At 37.3% G+C, this 23991-nt stretch overlaps 1 protein-coding gene across 3 annotated transcripts in view; it reads left to right on the top strand.

The window, feature by feature from the left end:
* Positions 1-23991, top strand: part of SYT1 (synaptotagmin 1) — a 547301-nt gene that overhangs the window by 319918 nt on the left and 203392 nt on the right. For all 3 annotated transcript variants that reach the window (XM_059186404.1, XM_059186406.1, XM_059186405.1), the window contains one exon: positions 21409-21591. In XM_059186404.1, coding sequence (XP_059042387.1) covers positions 21426-21591 — 166 coding nt within the window. In that variant the 5' untranslated portion in view covers positions 21409-21425. The remainder of the gene's footprint in view (positions 1-21408; positions 21592-23991) is intronic.

Here is a 23991-nt window from a genome sequence, read left to right on the forward strand (position 1 = left end):
GGAAGTGGGAAAGTCACTGCTTTAACACTTCCTTGGAGGCACCCACCAGCTAGCACCATCAAAGCCATCTAGTTTATTTGGTGCCTGAGCTGACATAACTAGCATCAGAGGAGAACCTGTCTACAGATCTCATGTATAGAACATTCAAGTTTCACGTGCTCATTCAAGAAATGGCTATGAGGGTGAAATAAGTCCTTCACTTGTCCATGGTCCAGAACCATGTGAACAGAAAAGAATGCAAAGGAAGGGAAAAAGAACACCTATTTTGATGGTGGCAAATATAACCTTTATCCCACAGCCCAGGCTGAGTAATCTTGCTTGTAGGTGCAGTATTTTGTGAAATCATTCTGGGTTGCTCAAGGGACCAGCCTGTTGACTGTTTCTCCACCATTCCTGGAAGGACAAAGTGACTGTCCCAAATATCACCCCAGGGAGTAAGAACTGATGAATATGAATGCATTTATCATCTATGCAATTATGAAGACACATTAATCTCTGATACAAAGTTAGCATGGTTTTCCTTCCTTCCTATCTAATAATCTGATATCACTGCCTATGCTTTTCACAAATATTTCTCTAGGATTAGGTGATTCCTTTCAAAATTGTGGCTGTTCAAACTGGCAAATCATACCCAAACTAAGATCAATTCTACTGAAGTGACCCTATGCTCTGCTCCACACAACACCATGGTAGACTGCCCTAAGGATCTCTAACGATTTCTTAATAGCCTGAAAGACTCCGTGTAACTTTCCAACAAAACTTCAGGAGAAACCCATAGCATAACAAAATACATCCAAGAAACGATTTTTTAAGCATCCTTTTTAAACCAAGGATTATTCTACACCTAAGGGGATACAACAATACCACTACCAGACTCTTAAGAAATACACAATATAAGAAAAGTATATGTGTAAGCAACAAATAGTATCCTAGGCAGTATGACATAAAAGATACACAGTACTAAGAAAATAAATTAGTTCTGACTGGGCTGGCTCAGAGGAGAAGGAAACGGTTGACCTGGAACTTGAAGCATTAAAAAGATGAGGGTTAGTCAAAAATTTTGTGGAGGCAGAGTCTGGAGAAGAAAGTATGTTAGACTGGGGGAAATTGGGCTCCTATCAGGATGGTGAATTACTGAGGAGAGTAGAAATTCAGTGGTGTTTCATACCAGGAATTTACTTCAAATTCTCTTAAAGCATTATACCTTAAAGAATTTTCTTTAAATAACTTACTTTCATATTTTCATTTACAATTAAGATCCATCAAGACATCATGACCAAAAATATATCATTTTGTGTAGTACCTAAAAACTAGATGACACTAACTGTAAGTATCTTAGTCATTTCTTCAAATTTCAGAACACTTTTGCTTTTTGTATTCATTTTGTTTTTGTTGTATTTTTCACTACTTCTTAAGTATTTTTAAATCCCAGTATGCTCTGATAAATAATTACCAAGGAGCATATTAGAATTATAGAGGCTCAGATTAGTTTAAAAACTGGAATTTGAAAATGTAATTGGCTATAAAATCCACAGATTCTTATTATGGTAATAATCCAACTTCTGTTGAATCCTGAATTTCAAGTCCCTGCTAAGCACTGAAACTTGTTTAAATTCATTTGGAACAGCAGTGTTTCATGCGGGCTGAGCATCTGAAGCATAAATTCTCTATAGTCTAAAAAACCCTTGAAAACAAGCCTACCATAAAAATCAGGAGGCTAATTTTTCCTGTCTCAGTAAATCTGGCACAACATTGAAAGAGACCACTATTCTTAGAATGAGATCTAGATGAAAGAATCGCCTTGAGTTAGAAGCCATGTCATATGAAAAAATTTAATTGTGTGGTTCCCCCCCCCCCCTGCCTGTGTGTATGGTTGCTGTTGCTTGTGTTTAATTATAAAACTACTCCAGTGGTTCTCAAAGATAAACATGCATCAGAATCACCTGGAGGGCTTGTTACACTAGACTGCAGAATTCTACCCTCAGTGGATCTGGAGAGGGGGTCTTGAAAATTTTCATTTCATCTGCTGGGCCTGTCCCAGGGACCTCACTTTGAAAATGACTGTGTGTATACAGACACACACACACACACACACACACACACACACAAAGTAACTACGTTTTTAAATTCTTAGTTATGAAGAATTTTTTTTAATGATAACTGCATGTGTGCACATCATTCAACCCAACTACATTCTTTAATCTATCAGCCCTTTCTTGCTTATTTGGTAGTATGGATAATCACCTCCATGCAAAATTTCTCTTTCAATATGCAAAGCTGGCAAAAAAAAAAAAAAAAAAAAAAAAAAACAATTCCCACCTGCAGGGAATGCCTTAATGCTGAGGCCAAATTTGCCAATAGAATCCTTCCTGTTTGGAATTAGTGCCAGGAGGGTAGATATAAAGATGGCATTTCAATAAAGCTATTTTGATAAACTTTAATAACACCAATTCTGTTAACCTTGGAGCCCTGATTAGAACCGTAAATGAGGAAATGCCCATTGTTAACTAAGCCCATTTTGCATATTTATTGCTATCCCTTTTAATCTGTAAGGGCATGTCAGACTGCATGATGAAATCTGTTCTCTGCTTGCTAGGTCTTTGATTTTGCCTCTTCCTCTTATTATATCAGTTGTGGACAGCTGATGTACCTACCCTTGGTAGCAACATTTTTACACTTGTAGAAAATATGAAAACCTTCGAAAAAGTGTTTGTGGTGTCCTTTTCTTAACTTTCTAACTGTTCTCTCTCCTTGTCCACAAATCACTTTCAAAATTTTCAACCTCTCACTCCACCAAAATGAAAATAACATCTATAGTTAAATATTTATGTTAAAAAGAAGTGCCATATAATTGATTGTGTTAAGTTGTGCAGTCAGGCTCCCAGATGTTCAGTTAAAAGTTAGCCTTGCATGTCGAGTAACTCAAAGAGAGAGAACCGTGGAAGAGAGAATGCAGCACGAGTAAGCTGGGCTTGACGAATGAGAATACGGAAATTCAGAAAAACACAGAAACTATGCAGCATCCAAGAAAGTGGTCCCAGGGTCATCATCAGGCTTTGGGATTCATTATGGGGGTGGAAGAGGATGCTCACAGTTGGAAAAGAAAAGGCTGGCAGCAAGGGTTTGGGTGTGGCAGATCAAAACCTGCCCAGGTCACATTTTCATCACACGATCAATTCTCATGTCGTTCAATCTGGGAGGAGCTGGGATAGAAAACACACACACACACACACACACACACACACACAAATATCAGATTTTCTACTTTTTCCTTTTATAGGGTTATGTAAAGTTAGAGAAGGCAAGGTTAAACTACATATTTCTGTTTAACTGCCTCATCTATGGATCTTATAGAGAAGTGCCTTCAGCAACACGAATACTTTAAAACTGCTGACATTGTTTATATTCGAAGACTATAAATTCTATTCATCCATTCATTCAGCAGGTACTTACTCAGCAACTTCTATGTGCCAACTGTTAGGTAAAGAAAAAACAGTTGTGAGCACACATGCCTTGCCCAGCCTGGTGGCTGAGGCACACCAAGAAACAATTCATTGCCCTGTGTTGACAATGGAGACAGGTACATGGAACTGTGAAAAGATCAAGGGCCACTAGTCTTAATTATAATGTCTTGGTGTTCCTGCCAAACTTAAAGAACCCTAATTGAGAATTTAAATTATATGTGGGGCAGGGAGACAATCAGTCTAACCTATATTTATTTTCCTTTAGCAACAACTACAGAGAGGAAATGTGTCCCTTTCACCTGTGGGAAGGCTATTTTCCCTTCCAGAGGTGGGGGCGGGGGAGATTTAGATCAGAACTAATTGTTCCGTGATTAATATTTTCCCTCCCGTTGCTCCGTCCAGCCAGGATGACATGCATTGTACACACCACAGGAGGTAAGAGAGTCAATCAATTCGGGGAACAATTAGTTCCAGTTTTTAGAATTTATTGGTGGTTGTAGATAAAATTGCCTGAAAATATTAAGAACAGTAAGGATCAGTGATAAAACCTAAAGAAATAAATTTATATTCAAGTCTTTGAGGCAGATGCTTAGTTGACACTGCTCTTCTGCAGATCCGTGACGTTAATGCAGTAATAATTATAGTTTGGCAGCAATTAATAAATAGACTGTCAAAACCAGTCAAGTTGTGTTCATGGTTTTGGAAAGCTGCTGATTTTAGCTTTGACATGATGTGGCTGAAGTGTTCTTGAAAAGCTCAAAATTGTTAATTAGAGGATGCAGTTCTGTAACTCCCCTTCTACGGGTCTAAGGTTTGAGATTGTTGGAAACAAACATTCAGTTGCAACCTGGTGTCTTCTTTGGGGCCCATGTTTAGTTGATCATCTGTATTTAGAAAAATGTAATGTGTAGGAATATTCTAAGACTCAGGAGGCTGCTAAAACCTACAACCAAGAATACATGAAGTCAACTTGAAGAGATAGAATTTGATGGAATCCTCAGGCCCCATAGAATTCTAGACTGTTTTGGTTGCAATATCATAATGTAAAAATCAGGGTAAGGATAGAAATCATAGTGGACTAATAGCCTAGTTCTAAGTGAACTCAAAGTCCTAGGTCATGCAGAATATTCAGGAAGTCTAAACCTGCCAACTGACTAAGGCTCCTCTGCAACAGGGAACAAGCAAGAAGAAAGGAAGAAAATGGTCAAGAAGATTTTATTTAAACAGTGAAAAAAGCAAGATGGCCAAGAACATTAATATAAATTCTATTACTTTTTCTTTAATATTTATTTATTTTGAGAGAGAGAGTGTGTGTATGCACGTACTCTGTGTGCAGAGAGAGGGCCAAAAAGAGAGGGAGAGACAGAATCCTTAAGCAGCTCCCCACTGTGAACGGAGCCTACAACGGGGCTCCATCCCCGGACCCTGAGATCATGACCTGAGCCAAATCAAGAGACTGATCCTCAACGACTGAACCACCCAGGCGCCCTTAATTCTCTTTCTTTTAAAGCAAGAGATAAAAAGAAATTTAAAGCCATCATTTAACCAAGTTTTAAGCTTGGAGATTAGTCTCTCCTGACTTAATAATTATCAAAGATACCACAGCCCAGAATGTGAATCCCTGATCAGTTGCACACATCTGCTAGTTTGCCCAGACGTCAGCAGAGGAACAAAAAAAAATGCTGATGTTAGTTAAAGTGTGTATGCATAATATTTAAAACCCAAACACATTCTGAGAGTGATGCTCTAGAATTACTCCAATGCAATCCCTTAGAGAAAATTTATATTTTTTAAAAGGTAGCACTGTACTTTGATGTATAATTTCCTGCCTAAAAAACAGATACAAATAAAACAGCCAAGAAATAAGGCAAACACCACCACCACCACCACCACCCAAAAGGTAAAAATAACAGAAAATTCTAAACTTCTAGACCAAAGAAAGAAAGAATTCATCTCTTTCTACAGTTTTAAGTAAAAAATCTTGTAGAAACTTGTTATAAAATTCCACTTTGTCATTTAATTCTAGGACTTAAAAGGGAAAAGCAAATTGATATTCTCAGCTCCTTGTCTGTGGTGTTTAGTACTTATATCAACTTTTGTGCTCTAATTAATTTTACTAATCCTTTTAGTTAATGAATAAGTAAATCAAGACCAGGGGGGAAATCCATCAATTTTAAGACCAGTGGTAGAAAATTGTTAATTCAGAAGTGACCCACAGCTACCAAAGTGTTCTCGTCAGCATTACTTTGCTATCCCATTAATATTTTATTTTCTGTTTTATTGTTCTTCATAGAGCGCAATGTTTCACAGTTATTTTATTTCCAAGCCGTCTAAAAGGCATTGATCTGGCAGTAGCCAAATATTTGAATATAAATTGATTTTATGCAATACACAGAAAACAAGTATTTTATTGATATAAATGGTTTCTTTATTTGTAGAATTACACTAAAAATTATTTTAAAGCAGCATGATCCTTTTCTGGACCATATTAGAATTTCATGCCTAAATCAAGTTGAACATTAATTTTATAGGAGTTTTCTGTCTTATGCAATAGCACAAATGTCTATGGTGAGAAGTGTCAAGGGAGTAGAGACGTAGATAAAAGCTTCGAGAAAGAAGATATAAGTGTGAAAGATGACAGGACGGCCACATGGGGAGAACTTGTTACTGCTTTTTGCTTTTTTAGGTCTATTCATAAAGACAATACTTAAAAGATTTAAGTCTCTTTATTTTCAAAATGGTTGTTAATAGCCTAAGACTCCGTCTAAATTACGTATGCAGCACAGGCCATGTACAAACATCATGGAGACTGGCCACTGTGAGAAAGGGGAAGGCTCCATGAGTTTGGGGAACTGCAAACGTTGTACACGGACATTCTGAAATCAGCCGGCATTCCGATATCCAGTCCCAGGCATCCCTCACTGAGAAAGTATTTTCTATTCACTAACCAGCCTGGCCAAGAGAGAGGAGTCTTAAGCACAGCAGAGACTCCCACCATGTGTGCTGCCTGGGTCCTTCGACCCCTCCTCAGTGCCGCGCCATTCCTCTCTCATCTGGAACGCCATGTTCTCCCTCAGGCCTGTGTTCAGTCTTTGATGATGGACTTCTATAAAGGGCTGTCTTCATCAGCTGATTTCTGAGACTTTTCTTCTCTCCAACACCCTCTGCAAAATGCTGGCTTGCTTCCTCACTTGTTATCATGAATAACAGCAGGATTTTGCATGATCCCCTTTTTCAACACTGAAAGCTCTGGATCCGTTTTCCCCCTACCAGCTGCCTTCTGGCTCTTCCCTTGTCAGCATTTTGTGATAGAAAAGATTCAGGAACAATGCTTGCCCAATATTGTGTAGGTTTTATATTCACTCTGGGTTGGAAGCAGGCCTCCATATTTTACCATTGAAATGCTCTATCAACTCCCCAGTTACCGATCTCCCTCAAATGGAACTTAATGTGTTCGAACATGCGAAACTTGGAATTGCATTCCATTAGGTATGCTGTTATTATTTTCATCTTTGCAGCTTTAAACTTCTTTTTTATTTAAATTCAAGTCAGTTAGCATATAGCATATTACTAGTTTGAGGGATAGAATTCAGTGATTCATCAGCCCTCTTACACCCTGTGTCCTCCTTACTGTCCATCACCCAGTTACCCCATCCCCCCCCTCCCCTCCAGCAACCCTCAGTTTGTTTCCCTCACTTAAGAGTCTTATGGTTTCGCTCCCTCTCTCTTTTTACCTCATTTTTCCTTCCCTTCCCCTATATTCATCTGTTTTTTTCTTAAATTCCACATATGAACGAAATCATATATTTTTCTCTGACTGAGGCTTTAAACTTTCTAGTAAAGCTACATTTTGCCTGTTCTTTCTACTTGTAGCCTGGAAAATTCTCTGATATTAACCTGCCATTCTAAAAAATCTCATATATTTCAGTTTGACTTTATAATTTTGCTCCATTTATTTTAGTGGTGCTTTGCTAGCGTCCCTACTACTTTTTTGTCGTCATTGTTGTTTTTAAGGCACAAAGCTTTCACACATCTTTTGTTTTCAGAGATTTTTTTTTCCCATTGATTTTGTCTTTGATTACAAAAGCCCCCAAGTGATTTCTATGAACGAAATATTCAGTAAACAAGCAGAATTTTATTAAGTCCTATCTCCTATTTTTATTCTATATTTTACCTTCTGTGATACAGAGTGACTCTAGGATGATTAAAATCAACACTCATATTTTATTCATGCCATCAGTACACTTTTATCTTAGCAAAAGTGTTAGTTTATATGTAATATAATATCCAGTTGTGAATTTGTAACAGTGTGCCCTCACTCTGAAATGTCTGCTTAGCCAGGTAGATATTGTTTGAGATTCTACATGTTGACATTAACCATTTTAAGGAAAAGCAGTGGTATAGTAACAGCACAAAATCAAAACAAAAACAAAGCAACAACAACAAAAAACCACTTGACTAAATATGAACCTATTTTCCCCCAACAAAATCACCATAGTTTATAACCAGACTGATGAAACAAACTTGAGATTCTAATCATCAGTGATCTTGACCTACACAATAGGGAATGTTGCAAATCTGGCCTTATCTGTTGTTCTACAGTGATCTAGAGATGATTTCTACTTCATAGTACTAAGTCATGATAATATGGCATTTTGAGATTACAAGTCATCTAACACCTTTCAAGAAGGGCACATTCGGGACAATTACTTAAGATCACTTTTCAGTTTTCTTTTAGTGTGTCATAATGTTTTGATCAATAAGTGTGGGAAAAGGGCCCCAAAACATGAGAGGATTGCCTATAGAATGGCTTTATTTTGAAGAAATTATAGTGTCTATAATTACTGAATATAAAATGAAAAGGCAATTTAGCTCCATATATTGCTGTCAGGAAGATAGCATGCCTGCTTATGATGTAAATGAGGAAGTATTTACAGATCATGCTTCTCAATGCAAACCATTACATGGAACTCTTTGTCTGAAGCTCTGAGATGCAAACTGTAGTAGTATATTTATCAGTCTTATTACTGAGCCACTCAGATGGAAATGGTTAAATCCAACTATTGGCCAAAATAAAAGTTTACAGAAATTGACAGATAATGATTTTTATCAAAGTCATTTTTTTTACAATGATGCTTAAATGTGAGATGGTGACTTGATAGTATTGGTTAAGAAATCTGTTGTTCAGCTCACTTTTTTTTTTTTTAAAGATCTTATTTATTTGACAGAGAGAGATCATAAGTAGACAGAGCAGCAGGCAGAGAGAGAGGGGGAAGCAGGGTCCCCGCTTAGCAGAGAGCCCGATGCAGGGCTTGATCCCAGGACCCTGAGATCATGACCTGAGCTGAAGGCAGAGACTTAACCCACTGAGCTACCCAGGTGCCCCTCACTTTCTTAAAGTGGTATGATCTGGGTTTACCAAGAGGAAAGAAAAGCCATGAAACTGTTCATAGATACAGGTCTAACTCTATCAAACCTTGACTTGATGATGAGATGGAAAATAAGCTATTGCTTATTAAGAGCCAAAAGCAAAGGAGGAGAATCAGCAGCAGCAAAAGAAGAAGAACCCACTGGGAAACACTTGGAGACCATGCTACATAATGAACATAATAGGCTATCTCCCGTTCAAATATTCTTTCCAAACCTTGGGCTCCCCTGATTTAATTCTTAGTTGCTCTCAAGTGGATCAAGATGTAGTTGTTCACTGTCTCCTCTCTCACACATTGATTAATGATGGGTGCATTAGAGAAGGCAGAACATTTAGTCTGAATATGCAAAATTAGAATCTTACCTAAACCTTTCAAATCTTCAAAATTAGATGAAAACCAATTTTTTTGTATTTAAAATCAATTTAATTCAGTTTTATCTATCAAGCACCATAGGATGTAGGGAAATGATCTTTATCTTAATTCATATGATGTGGGGAAGACACAGTCCTTTTCTAAATAGAAGAAAATGTAATGAGTATCTCTTAGACTTATCAATAGCCAAAAACTAAGGGTCAAAGGCACACACAGGTAAAAGGTATTAACAAGAAGTTAAGTTGGCAAAGTATAGTTTTTAAAAAAAAATCAGCTTATAGAAAAAGTAAATTTTATTTGTGTTATTGTGGGAAATTAGATTATAAAGTATTTGTAGATACTAACTTTTGGCTGCAATCAACAGCAAGCCTAACACGAAATACATTAAAGGATAAGGAAAATGTATTATCTCCCATTGCAAGAAGTTGCAAGGTATGATGTTTATAACCGTAGTTAATACAGCAGCTCAGCAACATCATGAGGGTCAGGGTCACAGTCAACATCCAGGAGCAGCATCTGTAAAGCATCAGGCTTCTTTGCTAGATTCTCTCACGATCACATGACTGCAAGCTCTTCCAAGTCACACACACAAACCCAGACACCACCAGCAGAAGAGAGACTGGTTTCTGTGTATCCATTTTTCAGAGTTAAAAAAACTTCCTCAGAAGTCACCCAACAGATTTCCTCTCCATCACAACAGGCCTGAACTGGATCACCTGCCCTTCCTTGCCTAAGCCAACCAGAGACAAAAACAATGAGATGACCATGAATGATACATACACAGAGAGAGAGACACAAATAAAGATTATCCATGAGTGGAGGATAAGGAAACAGTTGCCTGAAAAAAATAGGGCTTATCTTAAATCAGAAAGAGTGAATAGCTATTAGGTAAGCAGTTGACATGCAACTTTATAATTATTTTGTAAATTGTGGGTATTATCCATTGAGGTCTCATGCCCCCAAATTAATTAGTTGGCACACAACAGAAGATAGCACTTAGGAAGAAGAATAACCAAATCACCACTTTCTATATTTCATGTCTGATATACATATACACCTACAGGTCTATATCTAGCATATAAACTAAGTCTTCAGACCCCACTTCATTCAGATAGGTTAAATCTCAATGGTTTTCTGTCTGGTATCATCTCTCAGTAGCCTCCTATAATTATTTCTACTACAATATATAACACATTGGATTCTAACCATCTGTATGCATTCCCAAGCATACAGATGGTGAATGAACTACTTGAAATTTATCCAAAGCACCTAGTATCATGTCAGACACATTGTAGGCACCCAATTTATTCATTCACTCAACATCTCTCCATTCATTTATTAGTGAGGCAGAATTCCACGGATCCTGGAGCTAGCCTGCTTCACTCTAAATCTTTGCTCCAACACTTACTAGCTGTGCAAAATTTGGCATATTTTCATCTATAATGGAGATATAATAATATTGCCTGACTCACGGGGTTTATTTTATGAACATTAAATGAGCTTATATGCTTAAAGCTCTTATAAAAATGTCTGTCTGATCGTATGGGCTTAGAAAGGGTTACTATTGTTATTTATTAATACACTATTTCTAACTGTAGACTGCAGAATTTTTCATCATCTTTGCCACAATCTGAACTGTGCCTGGATCGATTTTAAGCTTTGCTTCACTGTGTGACAAAACAATGACAGTTTGAACACAGTTTGATAAAAGAGGGCTTTGAGTTGCAAGCTTAGATTTTCTCTCAAGTGCCTGCCGCTCAGAAACAGCAAGAGCTCAGAGCTGAGTTTCAGCAAAGCAATGGAGAATGGGATTCCAAATTATCTATCTGCAGCTTCTATAGAAAACATTTTGAGAGCCAACTGGCTTGATCCGGCTACGCTGCTTCTCTTCAATCACTGCCAAAAGCATCTAGTTTCATCTTACTATGCCGAAGTTAAAGAGAGGTCACTTCAATTAATACCGTACACAATGAGCATTGTCACTGAAAACTATGTTAAATTGATCCATGCAAGATCAATTTCATCTCTAGGTTTTCATGTCTACCTTTTCTAGCAAAGAAATTTTAAAAGAGATTTTGACCCTTATCATACAATTTTTAAAACGCTGTGATATACATTTGAAATCTTTGCAATGCACTTGGAAGTCTATTTTGTTAGCTTTTCTTGATTATGACTCTGCCGTCCTTTTTTTTTCCCCCTTTTTTTCTTTTTTTTCATTTATTCATTTGACAGAGAAAGTACAAGGAAGGGGAGCGGGAGAAGCAGGAGGGAGCGGGAGAAGCCGGCTTCCCGCTGAGCAGGGAGCCTGATGCAAGTTTTTTATCCCAGGGTCCTGGGATTCATGACTGGATCCAAAGGCAGATGTTTAACTGACTGAGCCACGAAGTGACACCAGCTCTGCCATTCTTAATAAAATCTTAGGAGACCCTTTCAAGCCATCAAAGTTCTCCATTAACTGATGCTTTTAAAATAAATGGCAGCTTTTAAAACTTTTAAAAAATAAATTATTAGTAGAGAAATAAGTACACAATAAATTAGAAAAACAATCTTTAGTTTCTGAGTTCACTAAATGCTTTTTAAAACTGCTCTCATATCCCAATTTTCAAGATTTATTTCCCTATTGTAAGTGGGAGGGTTTTTTGTTTTTTTGTTTTTTCTGTATCATTTCATAGTAATTTAGTACTTGGGCTTTGAATTGGATGTGATTTACTTGTTTCCATTCTCTTATTCTCTATATTATAGGTCTGAAGGGGGAAATATTGTAGTACTAAATATAGTTCCCATTTGGTTCATGGATTTATTTTTATTTTAGCTGGTTCTTCTTAAATTTATATTGCTTTCAATTGCTAAATATAATTGTGGTGACTGATCTTCTGGGAATGAGAAACTCTTAAAAACTTTATCAAGTTCACTGCTTTATAACACACTATTTGTAAACAATGCTAATGCTTTCTCTTCTGTAGGAAATCTATATTTTATGCATTGTAAGAAACCATTAATTACAAGAAGCACCATTACTTTATACATGAAAAAAATGTACAAATTCAACTATGTCGAAATGGTTTATCACTGTACTTACTGAAAAATCATTCACTTTGATTTTATTTTGTGTCACTTTTATACATACAAATGAGGAAATTAAAAGCAAAATAGGTTGCTTAAGTTCTTAAAATTTCTAAACCTGTTCTCAATTCAGAGTTAATGGGGCCCATCTCTTTTTACACACCATTTCCCTGTGTGCTACCATCAGTGTCAGATCAAGCTTTTCTTTAAATATTGCTCCACTAATGCTTCCAAAATCTTTCCAGACACTTGACTCTCATTCTCCCAGTTTAACTGTGTAGGCTTCATGGAAAGCTTTCAGACCACAGCCCGTATGCAGATTCCTTCCTCAAATGGCCTTTCAAGGATTTGTTGACTAGAACGTTGATGGCAGATTGAAAAGGCCCTGGGCCTGGCCAGAGAGTAAGATGCCACAGACAAAAGGCAAATCCCCATTTCTGAGGTGCAAAAATGTGGAAAAGTGCATTTAATTGAATGTTCCAAACCCTCAATTCTCAGTTGGTCTCCACGGCCTTTGTCTAGGCCTGCAGATGACCGCACGTCATCAGTTCTACCAGTCTTCACACGCACGTAGTTATGAATGCAGGGAGTCTTGGTCACAGAATCACTGCCACCGGCTTATCAATTTAAATAGCCCCCAAAACCCAAAACTACCTAGCCTAGTGAACCTAAAGGGTAGGTTTTACTTCTCATTATGCTTTCTCAATAGCAAGGGACGGATACCCCAATTCCTATTGTATTCGTTTCTATAGTGTACTACAAACTGGGCTCAAGGAAGCAGGAAAAACAGGAGGAACATCATTGCACTGTGGTCCCGGGCTTGGACGCCTGTCTTTACCCCTTAATTCTGTGACAAGGAGCATGTTTCCTCTCTCTGCCTCAGTTTCTTCTGAGTACTTCATAGCGTCAGTCCCTGAGGGAGAGAATCTTAAAATAGTGCCATTGGCCTCAGGCCCACATTTAAGTGAGCTGTCCTTGAGTCAGACACTCGTCCTTCCTGAAATCCGCTGTGACTCTGCTGCAACGGGGTGGCCATGCAATCTACCCAGACTGTCGCCCATTATTAGAGCCTGTGAGCAGGACAATTTCCCTGGGAAGGAATTACAAGCAGGTAAGCACTAGGCTTCACGTCTCGAGTACGTCTCTCACCCACTATCTGCGGGATCCAAGGTTAGACCACCAGTCTCTCTCCAGAGAAAACAAAGTTTAAAATAGAAAATAATGATTTTGAACAAGTTGGGCCAACCTGGAAATAAACCTCGAGAGTGATGACAGGTTTTGACATAGGACATTATTTTTTTAAACACTCGAAACTAGAGTGAGATGAGAGGATTACTGAATTCTTATACCCAGTATCCTTCTGCCTTTAAGGAAGATGGATCTTGAGGAACTGCTTTTGCTGGTCTCCGGGAGACAAGAATGGAAGTAGATGAACACTAAAAAATTTTAAAAACTAAATTGTATTTTAAAAGATAAGAAATAAATCATGGAACACTACCTCAAAAACTAATAGTGTACTGTATGGTGACTAACATAACAGAACAATTTTAAAAAATCAAAAATAAATAAATAGATAAATATAAGATAAAAATTTAAAAATAAAAGAAACAGTTCACATTAAAAATATGAAAAGTGGAACTGGATATTTCCAAATTTTCCAACCTCTAGTACGAATAGCTAGCCATTTAAAGAGTCTGATCTCTGGTTTTTAATACAAATGTTTGCCTTTTAAGCTATCCTACTGTTTGAAGCACCTCACATGTATCCTTTGGATCCAAATTCCCTAATTCCTGGTCCTACTTGTTACTTCTTATTCTCGCTTTTCCATCTGCCTCCTGGCAATCGGAGTCATGTTTCCAGTTGTTTCACTATGTCAAGAAGGTAACTGTGAGTTGCAATTTACCACTATTGGCATCAAGAGATACGATCACGGACATATTGAGTTTCTGTAACAGCGGGAAAGAGAGCCGGGAGAAACTCCTGGGCTGTCTTGAGGGTGAGAACTGGGGTCTTACTCTCCTTTTCTCTGCCTCCACATAAGGCACAGGGCTCAGCAGACACTCAACATACATTGAACGCCCAGTACCTGATAAATGAAACCCATAGTAAGTATTGTTCTCCCCTTTGAAGGGAAAAAGGTAAGAAAAGCCAAGATAAGGAGAGCAGAGGATTTTGATCCAAGAGAAGAAAAGAGAGAAAAAATAGAGAAATAAGGAGAACCAAGATGGCTGTCGGTGGCCGAGACAGTTTACAAGGAGGCAGAGAAAAGACCTACAGCCCTTTGTATAGAGCCAGGAACTAGAGATTGTGGTGTTGCTTTCTTGGGTGTATACTTACTCCAAACCCATTAGGTCGTAGATATTAAATATATACAGCTCTCTCTGTAGGTCAGTCCCGCCTCAACCTCCCCAATAAAGGGGCAAGTTAATGAACAAGTAGATTCCTAGGAAATGCAGCCGGTGAACGTTCCTGCTCATGCCCTTCCACAGACACCTTCAGTATAAACATCTACACACCTTTCTGGTGTTTGTAGTGTGGTATTTTAGGGTTGGGGCGGGATGCAGCTTCTATTCTCAAAGTACAGCTAAGCAGACCCACTTACAGTCAAGGTGCAAAGTGTTTATGACAGATACTGCCTGAGAACCACACTCTTCAGCAAAATTTGCTCTGTGCCTCTTAGGAGGCTTTTGTGACTAAATGGGTAAAACCTGGAGGTAACTAGATCTATTTCAGAAAAAAAGAAGAAAAAGATCCAAGAGCATGTACTTTTTATGGTTTCTGAAGGTAGGTGGCCTGTTGTGCTCCAGCTGCTTCAAGGCTGGAAAACCACCTTTCATCTCTCACCCTTACTAGGACTATCGCTGGAGTCAGCTGTCATTGCTGTAAGAGGGACCAGGTTTCCTCTTCCTTCAAGAGACAGTATCTATTCAAACTAGAGACAATATATACCTTAATCCTGACTTTCAAACGTCTGCACATTTGTGGAAGATTTTGATAATGCTGCTAGACTTCACTTAGTGAAGTTTATCCTGTAAAATAAGACCAAGTTGCCTTTCAAGGTTGTGATGAGAACTGAGAGTATTATGCCAAGGACAGTATTTTGGCACACAGTGGTTTGGGCTTTTTTCCCCCAAAAAAATCTTCCAGAGTGGGTGCCACAGGTTGTATTCCCTGGGAAGCTGCTCTGAGTCCAACGTAGCTTACTGGGGGAATGCTATCCTGGTGAGGCAATCATTGAATGTAGGTTGTCTGTGGGGAAGTGGGTTTAACCTTGGGCATGGCAGTTCCCTCCCAGACAAGGGCAATTATTTAAGGGAGAACACTCAGCTCTGAGCTGTCCTTAGGCAGCACTCTCTGAAACCATGGACCCCCTTTCTGAAAGGAAGGAGAGATGCACGTGGTTTCTACTTATACCTACAGAAGGTCAAGGCAAATTCTAATGAGATAAAATCACTAACATTCTGCCCTCCATCTCAAAAATATGTTCTAACATATTCTATGATATCTGTTGGACTCTTTATATAATTACTTTAATAGTTACTTTCAGTTCGGGGCATTTCTGCATTAGAATACTTTTTTAAGTAATATTTTCAGTGTCTATTTGACCTTTGACCTTTTCCTCTGGTTTACTCCTTTTTTTTTTTTTTCTGAGAGGTGGGGGCAGGTGAGCAGGGAAGAGGGAGACACAATCTCAAGCAGGCTCTATGCCCAGCATGGAGCCCAATGTGGGGCTCGATCTCACAACCCTGAGATTATGACCTGAATCAAGAGTCGGATATTTAACTGACCAAGCCATCCAGGCGCCCCCCTCCTGTTTGCTTTTCAATTTTGCATGCTGTCATTATAAAATACAATACTTCAGTAGAAATGAAAATGCTGCTTTCTCCTGAAACCATTACGTTTATGCAGAATGACAGACTAGCTCACTATATAATCTGAGAAATCTATATCAATTTATGGACCTAGAGACAGACATAATTAAAGTCCTACTAGAAGAATATAAGGGACAAAGGGAAGTTGTCATGGCAACCAAAATCCTGATTTTCCTCATTTTATACCACAAAAGTATTAACCTCTATGATACCTTAATATTTTTTCTACACTGTATTTTAACCGGTGGCCATTTTGTACACTGTATTTGCTAAATGTGTAACTAAATCATTACTTCCTACAATTTAGCTTTTACACTATATTTTAAAGTATGTTTTTGAAAATCTGGCACTAGGAAATTAAACTCTTTCTGCAAGATCGTTTTTCTTAAGAGCAAACAGTGTTAAAGGTTTTTTTCTTTGTATAATTTAAAATATGTAAACATACAGGAAAAAAAAATGAATATTCTACCACAAGTTTAACATTTTAAATGTTTCTTTCCAACCTCTTTTATACAGGAGTTTTTATTTAGAAAAACTGGACATACTTTATTTAATGTTTCATACTTTGTTTTTTTCATCTAACACTCTAATGTATTTCTAGGTTTGCAAATATTTACTGTTAAGATCATTTTAGTAACTTCATTTAATGGATTACCATTATTTAAAATGTCTGTTAGTTTCTGTTCTTCTGACAAATAAATTACAATAAACTTCTATAAACTGTTTATACACTTCAGATTAATTCTTTCTTGTGAATTCCTAGAAAAAAGAATGAGCTTTTCTATAGCTTTTTATATGTCCTATTACTTTGGCCACCATGAAGTATTTTCTACTCTATGGTCTTACCCAACTGCTCACTTTTCTGAACCCCTTCCCTTCACATCTACTTTTAGTCGTATTTACAAATGAATATATATTAATTAGTTCATTGTTATTTTGACTTTCAGGTTTTGGCTATTTGTAAAATTGTAAAATTAAACACATTTTATCTGTCAGGAGGATGTATATTTCTTTGAGAATTGCTTGCTCATTTCATTCATACTAAACTTTCTCCTACAGGGGAATTTTATTCAATATTAATTCTCTTGACATACCTCAAGAGGCCAAATTCCACTTTAACCAATTCAATGACTCCACCTCTAAAATTAAGCAATCTGTTTCCCATTGGCAAGAAGACTTGTGTTTTCCATTTACTGGTAAATCAATTCAAAAGAAAATCATACCTTTCCAATACTGATTTAACTGTTTAATAATAGACCAGTATTATTATGAGAGAAGACCGGTAGAAAGAACCTTGAATTAGGCTAAATCTTCGTTGGACAAATCATTTAACCTCTCCGCAACCCAGTTTATCCTGTAAAATAAGACCAAGTTGCCTTTCAAGGTTGTGATGAGAACTGAGAGTATTATGCCAAGGACAGTATTTTGGCACACAGTGGGTTAATAAGCGGCATCTTTAGTTTTCATTAGCCCCATTAATTTTTATTGTATCTTCCCAAGTCCTTTCTATAGTGGTTTTCCAAACTGTGGATCTCAACATTAGAGGATGGTGAAACCAGTGTATACAATTTGGGGGTACAACTAAAATTTTTAGTGAGAAAAGCTAAGTATATCAGAATATTTCATACATAATGAAGACAAGCATTTTTTCTATCAAGTTTTTGTTCCATTTAGAACATCTAGGTGGTGAGATGTTGATATGAGATATCAGATATGAGATATCAGATATCAGATACATATCCTGTCTGCTGGCGCACCATGTAAAATGTAGTTCTTATTATGAGTTATAGTAAAAAACTCCTTTGAAAACCACAATTTTATTGGATACTTGTCTCACAGTGTGTGAGTCCCTAACACTATAGCAGCTAAGACATCCATGTTCAAATCCCACTCTACTAATTATTACTGTCTGACTTTGAACCAAATCATAACGTCTGTAGACCTTAGTCTTCTCACCATTAAATGGGTGGTAATTATACCTTTCATGGGAGTGTCATGGGAACTCTAGGTTTTCCTACATCTAAACCACTTAGTGGGTATCAATAACGTTTGTCTATTATTTTATCAAGACTTGGGTAGACCATAAATTTTTTCTGAATAAGCAATCAATGTTATATAAAAGAATAAAAGGTTATCAAATTAGGCAGAACCAAATAATTAGATAGCTTTTCCATCTACAAAATGATGGAAAATAAGAAATCAGCATCTTATTTCCACAAATATACATTCAAGGGCCATGTCACTGTGCTTAGTTTTGCTATTTACAAACAGCATCATCTCTCAAAATATAAAGGACAAAGAAGATAATATTAAATAAACTATTAGTCTTTCTTTGTCAGTATATTAGATCCTTAATTGCCCATTATATTTTTGTCTTTTATGAAAGACTTTAATTTCACAGTGGTATACATTAACTAAAAGGAGCACTGTCTCTAGAATCTTTCCTTGATTTAAAAATATCAGAAATGATACAGATAATACTATCATGGACCAGTAAGAGCTAAAGTTTATAGCTTTGTTTTGATAAAACACTTGTAAAGCATACCTTCGACTACAGAGGATTGTTTTGGGAAATTACAGAAACATTTGTTGCCTCTTTTAAAAAATGTACTGAGTAAACTTCAAGTCCATCTTCCAGACGTTGAGGCTTCTAAATAGCCTTTCAGATCATTCAATTTGTATGTTGAAATTTTTTCTATTCCATTATAAGCTGAGGGAACATGAAAATATTTAACAACCTGAGTGGCAAAGTGCCCAACCATCCCAGGGCACAAAGGCTAGAAACAATTGTATAGCCATTTGAGGTAGCAGTTGATAGGTCCAGATAACCAGCAACAGGGTCCCACTTCCAGAACAGGACCAAAATTGAGTGGAAACATAATTAGACATCATAGTTTTAATTTAATGATGGCACTGTTATATATATGTATTTGTATTTAATGCAATACTTTCTTTTAAATCCTACAGTAAACCATGATCCCTCAAATATCCTCAACCAACCTGTGGAGATAAGTAATAAGGCATATCATATCTAGTGATTCTCACAGCAGAGGACCAAATTCAGTTTTTGAATACATACATACTAATACTTCATACATATGGATGTGTTTGTGTATGTATGTGTATATAATTTTAGTCCTGTTGACGCGCATGAAATATAGAAGTTACGGTATGATCAGTACCGAAGCTTCTCCTAAGTTATGCAAACAGAAGTCCAGTTTTCTGCAGGCAGACAGATCCTAAGCTAAATAGAATCCAAAAAAATAATGAAAATCTTTTAGAAAGTGACCTTGAGTTGGAGAAATACAATTTTCCACAACCTGGAAAATTCTGGGTTGCCAAGTATTCCTAAGGAGGAGAGGCGGGAGGACTGAGTCAATTGATCGACACATAGAAAGCTAAATTCATTGCATAGATTATCTCATTGCATGCTCAAAAACGTCATGTCTTTGGTATGACCACTCTCACCTTACAAATGAAGAAACTAAAGAACAAAGAAGATTTAAGCCCACATCAGTCTGATTTTCCCCTTTCAGGTTCTATTAGTAGCTACTAGCAGTAAATTAAAAGCTTTAAAAAGAGACTATATTATAAAATGAAAATTGATTATATGTGTGTATTATTAGCTTCAGACCTCATCTCCTTTTAAGAGATCCAGAAATCTCTGGATTTTGATTCAGATTCTAATAATAATTCCACACATCTGAGATTATTCTGCTTTCAAGTGTACTTCCACTAAATATTTTAAGTATGCATAATTAACTCACAAAAAATTTTTAATTTTATAAAAATCCTTTGTTTGTTTGCTGGTTATCTCCATTTCTTTGCAAATCATAGGTCCATCAACTTTTCTGCTGAGACTGTGGAGTTTCTTTTGCCCAGACATGTTTGTATTTATCTACTTCTGCCCCAAATCCTGTTCCCTTTCTTATGAGCACTGCCTGAAATCTTAAGTCATACAGTAAAATTAATTAGGAAAGTCGAGGTTGGGAGAAGGGGGGTGGGGTTATGGACTTTGGAGAGGATATGTGCTTTGGTGAGTGCTGTGAAGTGTGTAAACCTGGCAATTCACAGACCTGTACCCCTGGGGATAAAAATATATTATATGTTTATAAAAAATAAAAAATGAAAAAAAAATTAGGAAAGTCCAGAGTATGTTTAGGTTGGAGAATAGGACTTCAAGCCTACCTCTTCAGATTACCTTCTTTAAATTTATAGAACACTTCACATGTACTGAGAAAAATCTAGGCAGGGCAGGTCTCTTCTACATATTTCGGAAGGCAGATAAATGAAGAGGTCAGATGCCTTGTCAGAATCCATTTAGCTATGAAGAGGACTCGAACTGAGGTCTTCTGCATTCAAGGGCTTAGATTTTTTTCATTGGCTACCTTAAGGATTAATTGGGTTTTTGTTTTTAAACACTTTGGAGGTAAACATTTAAAATCAGAATAATTCAATAATATAATCAAATAGAATAAACTGAAATGATTTGACAGACAAGGCAGGTTTCATCATCAGTTGCTTGATGTATATAGTCAATCTTGCCACATTTACAGTGGCTCCCAACATTTTCCCAGCAAGACAAGGGAACTACTGGTCACAGTATTGTCCACTATAAATGTCAAAAAGAAAAAAAAAAAAAAAAAGACAGCGAAGGAAATGTACCATCAATAAATGAGAATCAAGAACGAACTCCTCTTTGACACTCATGACATCTTATAGTATCAATGTCATAACAGTGTGACTTACAACCATCTTAAAATTCACTAATATTTTGATACATGCTATCATTCATCAACATTTTCAATATAAATATTTTATCTTTCTTTCCTCTTATAAGACACAAACGTTGAGAGCACAGAGCATGTATGTTCTAAGCAACTGCTTCATCATCCACAGTCCTTTAACATACGGATTAGAAATCACATCCGCACAGTAAATACTCGGTGGTATTTACTCGTTATTGTTAGGAGAGGATTTTCAGGATGTACGCCTGGTCTTACCTTCTGAAAAAGACTCTCCATGGTGGTTCCATAAATACTTTATGAACCAACATAAAGTAATATGCTAATGCTGGACTAGTTACCCAGGGAACAGGTGCACCCCCTGATGTGTCTCATCTCTGGTGTACCTTTGATGTGAGATCAGTTAAGCCATTCTGAATTGTTCTTTTATTTATTTATTTATTTTGCTTCCCTCCTCTCTTAGATTCACCTGCACCTAAAATGGTGAGCGAGAGTCATCATGAGGCACTGGCCGCCCCGCCAGTCACTACTGTTGCAACCGTTCTCCCCCATAACGCCACAGAGCCAGCCAGTCCTGGGGAAGGAAAGGAAGATGCCTTTTCCAAGCTGAAGGAGAAGTTTATGAATGAGCTGCATAAAATTCCATGTGAGTACAACTACATATGGTCGGTTGGTAGGGTCAAAAGAAATGTTTGAAAATGGCCTTACCCACTGCGGGGGAAAAGGCAGAATTTCTCTTGACATACTATAAACATACTTTTTTTTTCATTCTTGGCATGGTAGCATTCCAATAAGAAGATGGAATATTAGAAATGGAATTTTTTAAATCTTTAAGTATACTTTATATCTCAAAGCCCTGTTTATTTAAAAAAAAAAAATTGTATCTTGTGTTTAACGCAGGTAGGTATTTTTTTTTAATGTCTGTTTTTCTCTAGAATATTCATGTTAATGCATTGTCATATATGTTTTAAATTTATATTTATGAAATTATTCCACTGTATAGATTATTCCTAAGCAATAGCTAAAATGTACTTTCCTGATATTGCAAGCTTGGTTTCCTTTCACTTATTAATATTTCAAAGTTTCTGCACAGTTTTTCTTTGTCCTCGGGAAAACAAGCACCTCTACCGAAATACATGTGTATGAGGGCAGCTCTAGTTCTACCAGCGGCGTTTAAATCTGAAACATAGGTTGGTCTGTTTATTCAGATTTGAACAGTTCTGATGAACTAGAGTTTTTTTCAGATGCAGGAAAAATATATTTTGGGCCTCATGAGGCTTATATTCTAGTGAAAAAAGTAACAAATCAATAAAGATGCAAATATATACAGTAAGTCATGCAGTAAGAAATGATATAAGAGAAACTAAAGACAATGAAATCAGAGAGGGAGACAAACCATAAGAGACTCCGAATCATAGCAAACAAACTGAGGGTTGCTGGAAGAGCGGTGGGTGGGGGGTGGGGGGGGTGAGGGGGTTGTAAGAGGTGGGTGGGGTCAATGCGTGATGAACATTAAGGAGGGCACACGATGTAATGAGCATCAGGTCTTATAGAAATCTGATGAATCACAGACCTCTACCTCTGAAACTAATAATCTACTATATGTTATTTAATTGAAGTTAAATAAAAATAATTTTTAAAGAAAGAAACTAAAGAGGAGTAAGTGGAATATAGAAGGGCATAGAGGGGAAAAACATTATTTTTTAGGATGATCAGGGCTGGTTTCTTTTGTAAGGAACCCTGAAGGGAATGGAGGAGGAAGTTTTAAATTCCAAAATTTTAATTTTAATTTTAATTCTGGGAATTCCAGACAAAGCCCCTTAGGGAAAAATCTGCTTGGAACAGCAAGGAGCCCAGGGAGCTTTAGTAGAATGAATGAGGTGAGGGGTGGCAGAAGGTGAATTCGGACTTGAAACATAGGCCCCATCATGTGAGGCCATGAGCATTAGTCTAAGAACTTGGATTTTACTATGAGTGAAATAAAACGGCTTTGTAGAGTTTTGAGCAGGGGTGTCCCATGATCTGACTCAGGTTTTTTTTAAAGATCACTCTAGCAACTGTGTTGAAAACGAGCTCCAGAAAGTCAAAGGCAGAAGATAAAGCAGAATGTTGCAGTAATCCAGATGAGAGATTTATCAATTTATAAGAAAATTATTCTGTAAGGACATTAAAAAGCAAGAGAAAAAAAATACACAGAATCAATTTCTTTTCTGTTAGTGACTAACGATTTGTTGATCGGTCTACTTTTAACAAATTCAAGTTCATCTGAGAGACACTCTCAGTATAGTGGCCAGTAATTATCCTTCTCACAGGAAGATCCATAATCTAGAGGAGGTAGAGATGGACCAATAGATGGAGCCCTAGGATGGGAAATCCAAGTTCTTTTTCCTGCTCTGCTACAAGGTTGATGGAGGATCCTGGTGCTACTGACGAAACTTGGAGGTTGTAATGACAAGGCACAAACCAAAATTCATATGCGGGGGGGGTGGGGGGTGGGGGTGGGGGGTGGGGAGTGGGCGAACTCTCACTTGAATATTTTATCAGCATGATTGCTTTATGAGAAATGAGTTAGCAGAGAAAGAAAGAACGTCAAATAAAATGCATATTCTGCTTGATCTGCAACACCACCTTCTCTAGAATAAACCCCATGAGAGGCATGGCACTGGTACTAACTACGGGACTGAACGTTCTGCATACATCCACATAACTCATTCTCTCTTCTCCTTTCAGCTTTGTGCAAATGTCATCCTCTTAGTTAAGGACTTTCCCAACCGTGCTGCTTAAAATGATAACTCACTCATCCCACCCCATCTTTGCCAGAAGCTCCTGTCCTCACCCTTGCTCTACTTCTCACCGTATTATTTTGCATTGTGCTGCAGATGGTGCTCCTTATTATTTGTTTTTAAATTGCTCTGGATCCCTCCAAAATAATGTAAGCTCTCTGGAGAGCAAGGAGTTGGGTCTGTTCTTTGCACAGCTATATCCCAGGCAGTGCCTGGTACATATGAGGCCTCCATGTCTACTTCCTGCATAAATGCATGACTGA

Source organism: Mustela lutreola, chromosome 8, assembly GCF_030435805.1.
Source record: "Mustela lutreola isolate mMusLut2 chromosome 8, mMusLut2.pri, whole genome shotgun sequence".
NCBI lineage: Eukaryota > Metazoa > Chordata > Mammalia > Carnivora > Mustelidae > Mustela > Mustela lutreola.